This window comes from Macaca mulatta, chromosome 17 (assembly GCF_049350105.2).
Source record: "Macaca mulatta isolate MMU2019108-1 chromosome 17, T2T-MMU8v2.0, whole genome shotgun sequence".
Classification (NCBI taxonomy): Eukaryota; Metazoa; Chordata; class Mammalia; order Primates; family Cercopithecidae; genus Macaca; species Macaca mulatta.
This window is the reverse complement of record NC_133422.1, coordinates 9,646,399-9,660,161: the sequence shown is the minus strand read 5'-3', so window position 1 is coordinate 9,660,161 and position 13,763 is coordinate 9,646,399. Positions and strand designations below refer to the sequence as shown.

At 34.6% G+C, this 13,763-nt stretch overlaps 1 protein-coding gene across 1 annotated transcript in view; it reads left to right on the top strand.

The window, feature by feature from the left end:
- The window catches only part of UBL3 (ubiquitin like 3), a 78,155-nt gene extending 67,808 nt beyond the window's left edge, over positions 1 to 10,347 (top strand). Inside the window, 3 exon segments of the mRNA NM_001257793.1 lie at positions 2,500 to 2,586; positions 7,044 to 7,121; positions 7,448 to 10,347. Coding sequence (NP_001244722.1) covers positions 2,500 to 2,586; positions 7,044 to 7,121; positions 7,448 to 7,500 — 218 coding nt within the window. The 3' untranslated portion in view covers positions 7,501 to 10,347.
- The last annotated feature ends 3,416 nt before the right edge of the window (positions 10,348 to 13,763 follow it).

The window sequence follows — 13,763 nt, the reverse complement described above, 5'->3', positions numbered from 1 at the left end:
GGCCTAAATTTAAGAAATACTGATTTAGACAAATACTTTCAACTACTGGATCTTTCTTCATATTAGTAACCAAGCGGCTGATTTCTAAATCAGGGAGATACTGAAGCTATAAAGGTTATAGCTAAGAAGGAATTTCAGAAAAGCTAAAGATGACTAAATTTGGGCTCTAAGAATATTGGCTATTCTTTATAGTCAGGCGGAAATAGATGACTGTCAGTATGAAAAGCATTTTTAAATATCCAACAATGATGTTATTCTAAGTGTGATACAAAAAGATTACCTTTATGAGATTTTTTTTGGGGGGAGTGGTCATAGTAATAGCTTTTGATATATGGATATTATAGATGAGATAACACAAGGCAGAAGAAGGGTAATCACTCTGAAATTTATTTGGGCAGTAAAGGTAAAAGAAACACTTTTACTTTCATAATTACTTACTTAGATATTAAAATTAGTTTAAATTCAAGTATAAGTCTTTGCCATAAATAGTATCCCAAATGAACAAACCATCTACCAGTAGTGAAAATTGATTGTATCAGTGGATGTTCCTTTATTTTCAAAAAAAGATTTTAATTCCCAGTATTTCCTCAGGTTGCCAAGTCTACTCAGCAGTTTTAGACACTGCAAAGAATAGAGAAGTACTTTAATTTTTATTTTACATAAAATATTTAAATTAAAAATGTAAGTCTGTATTGTATCACATAACGTACTTAAAATCAGCAAATTAAATACTTATTGATGCTAATAATAAATGTGTGGCAAATATTAAATCAATAGAAGAAAATACTTAATGCACTATACTTGCTGAAGGAATTAGTTTTCCTTAGCATACCCTTATGCTATTTAGTGGAAATATTACTAACAGGTGGAATAGTCAGACACATAGCTGTTATTGGGTCAAAGGTTCAAAAAAATCTGTTAAACTTAGGATATGTTAATAACACCTGAAATTCTTCATTTAAGCTATATTCTAAGGTTTCTCTAAATTTCAGATCCTTGGAGAGGGGAAGGGAGATAGCATATTACACCGGTGAAGTACGTGGAAATCATGACACTCTGTATAAGATAATGAAACATGGGACTTCAGGTTTCTGCACCTCAAAAAAAAAAAAAATTCAAGTATTTTTAGAATATTAGTCTTTGTTTCCTGTGAATTAAACAATTACTGTAATTTACCTTTGTATCTATGGAGCACTTCCATCTTGACCAGAAATATTCTATTAAACAATAATTTTGGAAGTGATGAATTCAAAACAATTTGTATTATAGTGTTAGAGACTTATTTGATCTTTCTTCTGGAATAGGAGGGACCTGGGAGTAACAGGATCAGAAGGCAACAAAACCTTGCAGGAGGGAGAAGAGGGAAGAGACTAAAGGCATGGGTCAGGGGCAGGAAATGACTGAGATTTATTTCTCCTCTGCTCATTTCAGCTGTGCCTAAGTCACTTATAGGCAGTGGTTTTATCAAATTCATATTCATCATTTTGAATAGTCAAGAAAAGGGCAAAAGAAAAATCTGTAATTACTTCCTTTCTCTTCTGTCACTCTTTCAGAATACTTTAAACAATTTTTTTTGTGTTGCCCATTATCTCTTGCTATAGGAAACAAACACGTGAGAATTGTTGACAAAAAAGACAAAGGAATTCTCAGATCATTAATAAACTCAAGGCTTAAATTGTTACATCTACAAGCTCATGAAAATTACTAACCCTTTACCCTATCATAACACTAGTGTCCTTAAACCTTTATTTTAATGGAGTGGCTTCCATCTTTTACTATTATATAAATTATAGGCTGAAGTTAAATAATCTTTTACCCATTCTACCTACCAGTTTGTCTTTTGATTTTCTTTGTGTGTACACTTTTCTAAGTTTTCATGTTTGTACAGTACCTCCTAATATATATTAGTTTTTCAGTTTCTTCCAAGTCTTCATTTTGGGTGAGGTGAACTAAAGTTGTATCTTCTCTAATGTTTACTAACTGACTTCAGATAGAAAATAAGATAATAAATCAACATTATCCAAAAGTAAACACAGTTTTTTTGTTATTCTTAATATATTAACTGTTTTTTAGATATTTGTTAAACCTGCTGTTTTCTAGCCTTAAATGTACATTTTAACAGGTACAAATATTGGAACATTATAATACTATCTGTTAATTACTGGTAATTTAAATTAATTTTAAAATGGTATTTGTTTTTACTTGGTAGGTCTTTCCCAACTCATTTGTATTAACTTTAAACTTGGGGACTACAGTTTGGTACATTTTAGTATTCTTTAAGAAGCAAAATGAGTCTCTTTGCAGCTCTTGCTACTTAAGAAGAATAAGCAAGAACTAGGGTTGCGGTGAATATATGAATAGTGACTGTTTCTAATAGTAGGAAGCTCCAAGGGCCTTCTTTGTACTCTAACTGATTTGAATCTGAATTTTTAAAACAATATAGTAGTACGTTAATTATGTGTTAGAATATACCTAACCAGTTCACTGGATTCTTTTCAGACTGGGAAGAAGAGCAGGTCAGCAGTCCAAATATTCTACGACTCATTTATCAAGGACGATTTCTACATGGAAATGTCACATTAGGAGGTAACAGCCACCTTTGTAATGGGATTTCATGTCTGTCTCATGGTAGCATGATTCGTTTGTTTTAAATGCTAATGTCTTTGAATTTACTAAAAAAAAAAAGACAAATTCAAACTATGAATTCTGCCTACTTCTGGTATGCCTACTCCTTCACATTGTGTATTCTGTTAAATTTAATTTTAGGACTGTAATAAGTATCTACTACCTTGTAAAATAAACTCTATCCCAGTATAGATAGAATTCTATACCTACTATTTTTTAAATGTGATGTTATTATATTTCCAAATAATGTAATTCAGATATAGTATTTTAAACTTAAGACTGGACACACAAACTAGGAAAAATTTATGATAGTTTTCAAATATATAAAGGGATGTTTTCAGGTGTTCCTACCTGATATAGTTGCTAATCATGTGAGAATAAAGTAAGTGACTGACATTAGAGCAGCATTTTAGCGTAATAGTTGAAAGAAAAGATTTTGGAACTAGACTATTTAAGTTGTATTAGCTGCGCTACTTACTGGCTGTGTAAACCTTGGGCAAGTGACTTAACCAACCTGTGTTCCAGTTTCCTCATCAGTAAAGTGGAATTACCATAGTGCCTACCTCAGAGGTTAAGAAGGGTAAATTACTTTATATATTCAAAGTGCTTACATGCATGGCACATAGTAAACACCTTAATTGTTAGCTATTATTATTCTTTATATATGACTGGAGAAATGTAGCTCAATAGTGCCCCCTTATGGGGTACATTTTCTACCATCAACAGGATTTGTTTAGTTTTGAAAATAGGTATTTCAAATATATTCAGATAATTGGAAATGTATAGGCAAATTAAATGATCTATCTAAATATATATTTCATTAAATATAGTCTGACTTTTTCCTCTAAACCTAATATATAATCTGTTTTTCCTTAAAGGTAGAATGTTTGCATTCATTCATTCAGCATGTATTTATTAAATTCTTATGTGCCAGTACTGTGCTAAGCACTTGGGAATCCAGTATTGAGTAAGACAGAAGCTCTCCCTTCAGGTTGCTCTAGTATTACATAGGACAAACAGATCAAATGCACTGGTAAAAATCCTGGGCAATAAGGGCTAAAGTAGATGAATGCAAATGATTTTATCACAGTGTCAAGTGAATAAAACATTTCAGGCTATAATCTCACACTGAGTTTCACTAGTAGTTTTATAACTGGTCTAAAAAATGCTTCTCTCTACTAAGATATCTGGCACTTTAAAATGGAGCTTTTTTGATTTGTAGCTTTTTTTATAGCTTTTGTATAAATAGATGGACTGACTCTTAATGCTCTTTGTGTAAGAATTGACTGTTAGCTCCCGAGCTATATTGTACATTCATTAAGGATGGGACCATGTTCTGGTCTTTTTAAAATTATGGCTCATACAAGATCTTACGTGAATTAAAAATTGGTAAATGATGGTTGAATTTAATCTATTGATTATATGAGTGAACCTTGAAATACTCCATTTCCCTTTTGAGTATTGATCTATGTGAGCAATTTCCCACCAACTCAATTCCTTAATTATCTTTTCTGTTGTGACCTCAGAGTTTGAACTTCATATTAAAGCTCATAGAATTTGTGTTAAAAATCAAAATTATTGATTCATTCCCACTAAAGTATAATTTTTACCAGTATTTTTTTGAAATTGTTTTAGAATAATTACCAGATTGACTTATATAATTATTATTGTCATTCTGTATTGCTGTCCTTCTTTTCAAAAACAATAAACTATCTCTAGCGTAGAAGCATGGCCTGGACCTCTGCGTTAATAATTATAACTGGATGTTTGAGCAAGTTTGGATAACGATAATCAACTATTTGTCTTTTGGGTCTCAGTTTTTCTTTTTAGCATCCCTGTGTTCTTCAATGTGAATAATAAAGAAGATAGCACACAGGGAAATGCAACCATCTATAAATATTTGAGTGGCCTGTGTGGAAGAAGGCTTTGTGTGGCCCTAGAACTTGCTCTGTGTAGCCCTGTGAATTAGACTTCGGATCAATAACTGGAAATCAAAGACAGTTTTCTATTCAATATAGGAAAGAACATGTGAACACATTGAACTACCTAAAGAAAGACTAGACTGCCAGGGAAAGTTAGTGAGATCTTTGTTATAGGTGGTGGTCAAGCAGTGGATGACCATGAAGTAGTGGGTATACAGCCATGGGTGGAATTCAGCCATTATGTGGACAGTTAAAGTGGGAAGCCAGGGCATTCTCTGCCATTCTTGAAATTTTCTCGTTCAGTTAAGTTTCAGATTGAAATGTTCAGTTATCAAATGTCTTAAAACATAGCCCTGAATCCCCCTTTTTGAACTAGAACCTTTATGTAGTCATATAGAGTTTCATTTCATTAAAGGAAAAGTGTGACAGCAGCCTTGTTAATCAGAGGGTGAAGAAGATGATCAGCTAAAGCTTTGGCATTCAGTATGGCCCAGATTAGCATTTCCCAAAATGTGGTTCTGAAATAATGAGCATGAGGCTCATCTAGGATACTTATTTTAAAATACAGATTTCTGCACGCCCTCTCTCCCCAACCCGCGTCTCCTGATTTTACTACAGAATTGAATTCCTGGGTGATTTTTATGTACTCTAAAGGTTGAAAACCTCTATTCTGGATATTGTACTGTGTCATAGGAGAAAGCAGAAGCGTCCACAGTGAAAGGAAGAGAACGCATTTTAGATTCTGGCATTCCTCTTCTTTCACATTTTTAAATGTTATTAACATCAATACCTACTATTTCTAGTTAAAATTCAGATGAAGAAGAAAAAATAATAGCTCCCACACATTACATTTGTAACTTCAAATGGTAAGCCTCTTGGGAACTTTCCAGGCCTGTCTGACGTGTTTTTACATTTATATCTCAGTTCACCTACCTTTTTTCTCAGATTCATTTTCCTTGCTATCTCAAAATGATGATGGTAGTATATACTGAATGCTTTCTTTGTGCCAAGCTCTGGGCAAAGCACTTTGCTTGGATTGTTTGATTTAATGGACAGAGCTACAAAGGGCATGTAATAGAATTAGTATCTCCGGTTTAGTTGAGGAAACAGAAGCTTAGAGGGTAAGTAACTTGTTGAGAGTTACACAGTTGGAAGCAGCAGAGATGAAAATTTTTAATCCAGGTCTGTCTTACTAGAGCCCGGAAGACAGATATGAGAGTGATACACAGCCTGGTATGTGCACATTTTAAGTTCAGTTCAAGGTTTGAAGGTATGAGAATGATATGCAGCCTGGTATGTGTGCATTTTAAGTTCAGTTCAAGGTTTAAAATGTTGATCAGGCTTTCCCAAATATTTAGTGAAATTTTTCATAACATAAAGTCTTATTTACATTTTAATTTAAGTCAGGCCTAGGAAGTTATTCTAAAAGCCTCCCTTTTTTCGTTATGTATTTATGGGCCATCGTGCTTCATTTGAACATCAGAGGTTAAAAGTGTAGACCAAATAATGGCTGGCCAACTTTAAATAAGATGGGAACTCACCTTAAACATATGAAATAGTACCAGTGTTGAAGATAATTAGGATTCTTTTTAAAATCTGCATGGTAACCATCATCCTATAGAGCAAGTTTTAAAAACAGGGAGCTGGAGAGTCATTATTGCTAAGTAATGATCTTTGGCCTTCAGTTTGTAGTTTTTGAAGACAGGGTAATTTGAGGTGTCAGAACTAAAACATGACAACTATAGAAACAGTTCTAGAAGCTAAATATACCAGCTGCTTCTAATTTTATGCACAGAGTAACAAAGAGATTTACCATGAAACTCAGTGTTTGTATTTGCCTTAGTGGACATGGGTGTGTATTCTATGCCTGAAATATTTCATGATAAAATTTATTAAATTTATGAGTGAAAACATGTTATAAAGACTTGATTAGGAAACAGTGATTATTGATAACGCCAAGACAGTGATTATTTTAACCTAATCTTTTTAAGAAAATTCTTTTCTAATGGACGAATACAGGGATGAGAATAAATGTTTAAAATCAGGTTTGTTTCTTGCATTTCTACATCGTAGTAGCCTGTTCAGTGCAGTAATTTTATTAGACAATTGACAGGTAATTAGATTTAGAAATGAATATCTCTTAATCTAAACTTTTACCTAATATAGAAAGAGTATTTTTTTTAAAAAATTTAATCCTTTCTCCTCTAAAGGTAGCCTCTGATATTAGCCAATTACATATTTTTTTCTTTTATCATTTCTTAAATAATATGGGTAAATGTGTCAAGCAAATGGCTATATAACTGCAAAAAATTTTTAAATTTTAAATGTTATTTCTGATAATATTAATCTAATTTTGTGAAGGTACTCTGAGTTAAGAAGTTCAATCTGTTAAAGAAGTCAAAAAAAGCAATCAATTTTTAAAATGGTTTTAAATCTGGATAGTGATTTTAATAGGTTGATATATGTGTAACTAATCATCTTTTGCTTTTCACATAGCATTAAAACTTCCTTTTGGCAAAACAACAGTGATGCATTTGGTGGCCAGAGAGACATTGCCAGAGCCAAACTCTCAAGGTAAGCCATGCACTGGAAAAGTGTCTCAGTTGAGGCACAAAGACAGGCATTCAGGAATGCTGGGTTTTTCTTGGAGATTCTGAGGGAAAGGAAGTTTGCATAGTTTGTGAATAGAGATTGTCAAGCAAATAACCAGACATTTTTGAAACATGCTAAAATTAAAAGAACATTTATTACAGCTTCTTAATTTTGAAAAATGCAAACATTTTTAAAAACGCTTCCTATAGTAGTTTAAAAACTACTGCTTCCTATACTTGATTGCCTACCCCCTTTTCCCCTCCAGTTCTAGAATTTTTATAAACGAGGCCCTTCTTCATTTTCCCTAGGTCAGAGGAATCGTGAGAAGACTGGAGAGAGTAATTGTTGTGTAATCCTGTAAACACTGTCTGCCTAGTGTGATGTGATATAGTCTTTGTCTTTCATGCTGCTGGGACAGAAAAGACCCGCCATTGCTTGAGAAACCGTTCAGAACAGTCTGCCTGTAAGCCCATGGAACTGAATTACCACATGAACACTGTCCTCTTTTCTCATGAAAGTAAAAGCACCAAGAACATTTTTCACTCTGATTTTTTATTTCTCCTCTTTTTATGTTGAGCTGTTTTAAAACATACTGGTTTTTGAATGTCAATCTCCAGGGGAAAAGTTAACAAGTTATCTTTCGTAGCAGAAACCATTTTGCTGCCACAAAATTTTCATCATCAGAACTAATAAAGCAAGTGTTCCAAATACAATTTGCACTAAAAAGATTGGCATTATTTTGCTCATCAGCAGAATTTATAACAGTTTATGGTACCTAGAAATACTTACATATACAATTCCACACTGGAAGACACTCAGCAATTAATGAAGTTAATTACTGGGCCAACTTGAGAGGAAAAAATGGAAAAGAAACAAAAATGTTGGGTGAATTCTACCAAAGTCAGCCGTGGTGGCTGCAGTGGCACAGAATACTAAACTGAGTGTGACTCTTTTCACTGCAACAAATGAAAAAACAAAATGTGCCTGTTTAAAGCACTCAGTAGAGGGCTGATGAAACTGATTTTTTTCCCTTTAAGACATGCACTCTACAGTAACTGAGCGCTTGTTTAGACAGCACAAGAAGGGGTGAGAGTGCGTCTCCTAGCCTTAATGTGGGAGGGTAGTTCCAGTCACTCATCGGCTTTCATTATTGTGCAGAAATATTAGAAAACCTCATTGATCAATTTTACGTATTTGAATATCAGTGAATTGAAATTTTCCATAATTATCATTCATTTGTAACCACATCCAGTGTCATTCTTACTCCTTAGAGAGTTCAGATGAATTCTTAAAATTTAAAAAGAAAAACTCCATAGTACTAATTTTGTTTCTTTATATAGTTTGCATTTGATATTAGTGCTTGCAATTGTATTAAAGTCAAAAGCTGATTTTTATGGCATACACAATTAAGAATGCCACTTTTTCTTTTATTTCATACCAATAAATTAAAGATTGATATGCTAAAAACAATTTGCACAGCACTAAAGCATGAGCTAGTTTCATCTAAACCTGTAAAAATATGAAAGATTTTATATTTTTTCACTGGGAAGAAATTCTTCCTGGGTGAAATTACAAATATGTGTAGAATATATTTAATAAAAGACTTATAAAATACCTAACTATAGGACTTAAAATATAGATTGGCTTGTAGTATATAGAACAATATTCCATATAAATAAGTTTAGCCTTTATAAAAATGAAGTTGCAGGCTGACATTACATTCTGTACTTACTAAGTGTCAACAGCCCTTAAAAACATTAAATGTAAATGGTTTCAAATGGTCAGCGTTGTTTAAATGTAATCAGGTTATTTTATTCATTGTTAATGCTTTGATGAAAAGGCTTTATATGCAGTAGATCTACGAAAATATTGTTCATACTGATCAGAATTAAATTTGTATAGAGCAGAGTTTTAAAACGAATGTAAATAGCACTAAACATTTTCTTTCTGCAACCTGTACTTATAGATTCTTCCTGTAAACTAAATAAAAAAAAAAAAATCATAGTGCATTTTGGTGGTAATTTTAAAGGTCTTGATTAGGTCAATAATTGTTAAAGCACTGTCTCATTCATGTTTTCTACTTTTATTTCTTAAGCTTTTAAAATTCATTTAATTAATATTCTGTTGTTGGTTTGGGGAGTATTCCCAATGTATTTTTGATATTTAACATGGTTAATTTGTATACAGTCACAACAATGGATAGAATTATGTAGTCTGTGTTATCACTAAAATGTTATATTCAAGAGATGTTAAATATATGCTTTGTTGACTAGCTGAAATGTGAATTCTGTTAGTGTTGACTAAAGAATCTGGTAGTTGCTTAATTGGGCAATTAAAACAATTTATGGCTCTATTCTTTTGTAAAACAAACTACTGGTAATTATTTTTAATACTTATTTTCATTCTAATTACTCTTTTTTTAAGTTAAAGACTATCAGTTAATTAAGATTGAGTTTTTATGATGTTTAAAAATCTCTATTGGTTTTTCAATATATTTTTCTGTGTGTTCTCAGATTATATATTTCAATCAATTTAGAGTTTGCTAAGTGAGATAAACTGGTTCACTAGTAGAGAAAGAATTATGTCGCTTAATACCTAATATCATAGTTGTACAACATGAAAAAAAATAAAAAGTAGCAGTAAAAGTATATACTGAAAACACCAAAAATTTAGATGCCTTAATAGTATATACGTGAAAATACTCAGCTGCCCCTTTAAAAATAATTTCTTGGACTGCCTGGTGGTTAAAATACGATTCCTCATATCCAAGGCTACTTTTGAAGATCCCTCTGCCAAAAATACAGCGTGCTTCTCTAAAAGTGAGAGCTGCATAGATCCAGTAATGTACATAAAGCCTGAATGATGAGCCTATGTCCCTGCCTAACGCTGGTGTCTCACTCATCTCTTTTATCTAATTTGTCCTGAACTTTGTTAAGTGTTCCGGACGAGGCCAAGCTTTTCTTTATTAAAACCTTAGCATGTCTCCCTGATCTGAACTATTTGCTTTCTCTTCAAGATAAGTTGTATTTTGCCATGAAAAAATACAGTATCTAACGTTACCATTCACATGAAATGAAGTTTCCTCATAACATCTATCTTTAGTTTTATGAAGTCATCGTGACCAATGTTACAGTAATTTCTGTTAGCTGATTGTGGTAAACAGTGTTTAATGTGAAAAGAAATTAAAACTTCATCTGTTGTAGAATAATTCTCTAGAATGACTTCCATTCATAATTCTGGTACATTTGCCTATTCTTTATTTCACTACTGTTTTTGTCTTTTTTTCTTTCTTCAGTTTATGATACTCTTCAGTAAAATTCAACATTGGGCCAGCCTTTGCTCTGCTGTGGTTTAGCAAAATCAAAGAGAAGTATCAGCCAAAATTTAATATGCCTTCATATCGTTTTTATTTGTAACTTTTGCGAGCATTCCAGTTTTTTCTTCCATTTGTGTGTTGTAATATGGGCACTTGTTAGCCAAATGGAGTGATTGGGGTGGGGCACGTGACCTGTAATTACAAACACAGCTATAATTGAAACACAGCTGCAGGCTGTGCTGGAGTCTAGGCACAGTTTTTGTGGCCAGGGTAGGGTGGGGTTCTTGGGCGTGAGCAGTTGGTGGTTGGGTGTGACTCCTGGTTTACCCTGACCCCCGCCAGTTGGTGTGCTTTCTTCAGAAGGCAGCGGCTTCTATGAGCCTTTTTACACAGGAGACGGTTGACTTCTGAAAGAGATCATGGATAAAACTAAGTGAGAAACACCTAATTCTTAAATATCAAGAGTTCAAGCCAGTACTAAAATGTGAAAACCAATTTCACTTACTACATTATTTGTAGTCTTCGACAGTGATGTCAGATGTTTGTCTTTTAATATTTTTCATATTCCTCTTTTTCAAAATGACAGCTTTCAAGAAATAGGGAGTAGGCATAGTAAGTTCCCATTTGGGGAAAGGAAATGCCCATCTCTTTCATGTGAGTCAACCAATAAAAAAGGAGTTGGGTAAACACATTTTCTAACTTGGCTCTGGAAGTGGTTTGTTGTTAGAAGTCTTAGGCCAAGAGTCTGGCTGGTTTTAGAATGTGGTAATTATACATTCAAACATTATTTGATATCTTTTATTTTCTACACATGTTCTTGAAGCTTATTTGATGTAAGGGAAGTCTTACAATGAAGTGGGAGAAACTTTGCTATAGTTAAATAATAAAAGGAGGTAGCAGAACCTAGAGGGGAACTGGGACAAGCCGTAGCAGAGCGAGACCCTCAGAATTCTTGTAGGAACATACAGGAAGTTGGCCAATTCTCAGTTGTCTGCCAGATAAGATAGTTTTTCTTTTTCCCTGCATGCTGGAGCATGGTTCCCCTTATGTCTTTCTTCCTTATCACATGGTTTTCCCTGGGCATCACTCACCTGGGTTCCATTAGTTAGGGTGCCACTCTCCCCCAGTGTTTCTCAGTAGCATTTTTTTTAAGTCTGATAATTTTAACACATCTACATTTTGACTGATACTGTTCTTCAGTCCTCAGAGTTCAGAAAACCAGAAGAATAGCTGGACTTTGGAGTCAAGCCTGGCTTTGTTCTGGGTGACTTTGAACAAGTTACTTAATATCTGAGCTTCAATTTTTCATATATAAAAATTAACACGTAGTTTAGAGAGTTGCTGTAAGGATTATTTTAAAATAAATATTTAGAGCGCTGCTTTGTCCGAGAACTCTTGTAAGCTAGCAAACCTGTCAGAAGGCCTTATGTTGGAAATAAAGTGCTGGGCATCGACATATACTCTAAACTTTATGAAAGTAGCTTATGAAGAGGCCAGAGAAAATGTGGATGATGCTGGGTTCGTTTAAAAGGAAGATGAGTGGGGAGATCTGAAAAATAAGCTCTAGAATAGAAGGAAAGTAGGGGACCCAGTAATGACACAGCTCCAGATGTGTATATACGAGGTACCAGGTCATACATAGAGCTTAGACATGTTAACATAAGGCTGTAAACATGACTGTCAAAATCTGAGATGCTACTTGTTACTAGGGTACAAAAATTACACTGTTCAAAAGAAACGGGTCTAATAAAGGTGGGAAACTACTATACATCAAGAATACACAAAAGGAACTTAGACCTGAGAGGGAAAGTAAATGAGTATGTGAATATTGATGAAAAAAGACAAAAATATGATGGTTGGGTTATATTGTACTTTTCTTCATCAGATTAAGGCTATGGATTTCTGTTCTGAATCTGCAACAGGAAAACACGGAGACAAGACATGGTAGGGATGCAGTAGTTGGGCTATAAAAGACCTTCCTGGATATCTTATTTGCTAAGAGTCCGATTAACTCTTGACTTGCTGATAATGCCATCCCATTAGGTTACCAGAAGTAACAAAACTGCTGCTCTGGGATTCATTTTGACCCAGTGGGAAAGAATTACTCTAGGGGAAATGTTAGGAGCCTGTAGTGAACATAGGTGTGCACTCAAATGTTAGTAATGATGAAACTAAGACACTGGTGATTGCTTCTCCAGCATCCCTGCTGCTTCCTGGCTGGGATATTGAGGAGTAACTTTGCTTTCCCCCTCCTCGTGGCTTAGGGAAGTAGGACGTTATCCCAGCCCTGTTACCTTGGGTGTAATTGCTTTAGAAGTGGTCGTGGGACTCCATCCTGGCAAAGGAGATGTGAGGGAACTCTGCTGAGGGTGTTTCTGGGGAAAGTTCCTTCACTCCCAAGGAGACCTTGCCGGAGACTTTTTGCCTGTGGACATTATTTTGCCTGAATGTGATGATTGAAACTGCTATAGCCACATTTGGACCTGGAAGGGATCTAGCCTGAGGGCAAAGCCAGCATATTGAAGCTGTAGAGGAGAAAGGAAAACACCTGCCCTTGCAGAGCTGCTGATTCTTTTTTAGCTTTTAAGTTCAGGCATACATGTGCAGGTTTGTTATGCAGGTAAACTTGTGTCACAGGGGTTTGTCATACAGATAATTTCATCACCCAGGTATTAAGTCTAGTACCCATTAGTTATTTTTCCTGATCCTCCCCCTCCCACCTTCTACCCTCTGGTAGGCCCCATTGTCTGTTGTTCCCCTCCATGTGTCCATGTGTTCTTATCTTTTAACTCCTGCTTATAAGTACGAACATGCAGTATTTTCCTGTTCCTGCATTAGGTTCCTAAGGATAATTACCTCCAGCTTCATCCCTGTCCCGGCAAAAGACATGATCTCATTCGTTTTTCATGGCTGCACAGTATCCCATGGTGCCTATGTACATTTTCTTTATCCAGTCTACCACTGATGGGCATTTAGGTTGATTCCATGTCTTTTCTGTTGGGAAGAGCGCTGCAGTGAACACATGCATGCATCTTTAGGATAGAACGATTTATTTTCCTTTGGGTATATACCCAGTAATGGGATTGCTAGGTCGAATAGTATTTCTGTTTTTAGGTGTTTGAGGAAACGCCACACTGTTTTGTTTTCCACAATGATTCAACTAATTTACACTCCCACCAACAGTGTATAAGTGTCCACTTCTACACAACCTCTCCAGAATGTGTTATTTTTTGACTTTTATTTAGTTACCTTTTATTATTTTTGAGACAGGGTCTCACTCTGGCCTAGGCTGGAGTGCAGTGGTGTGA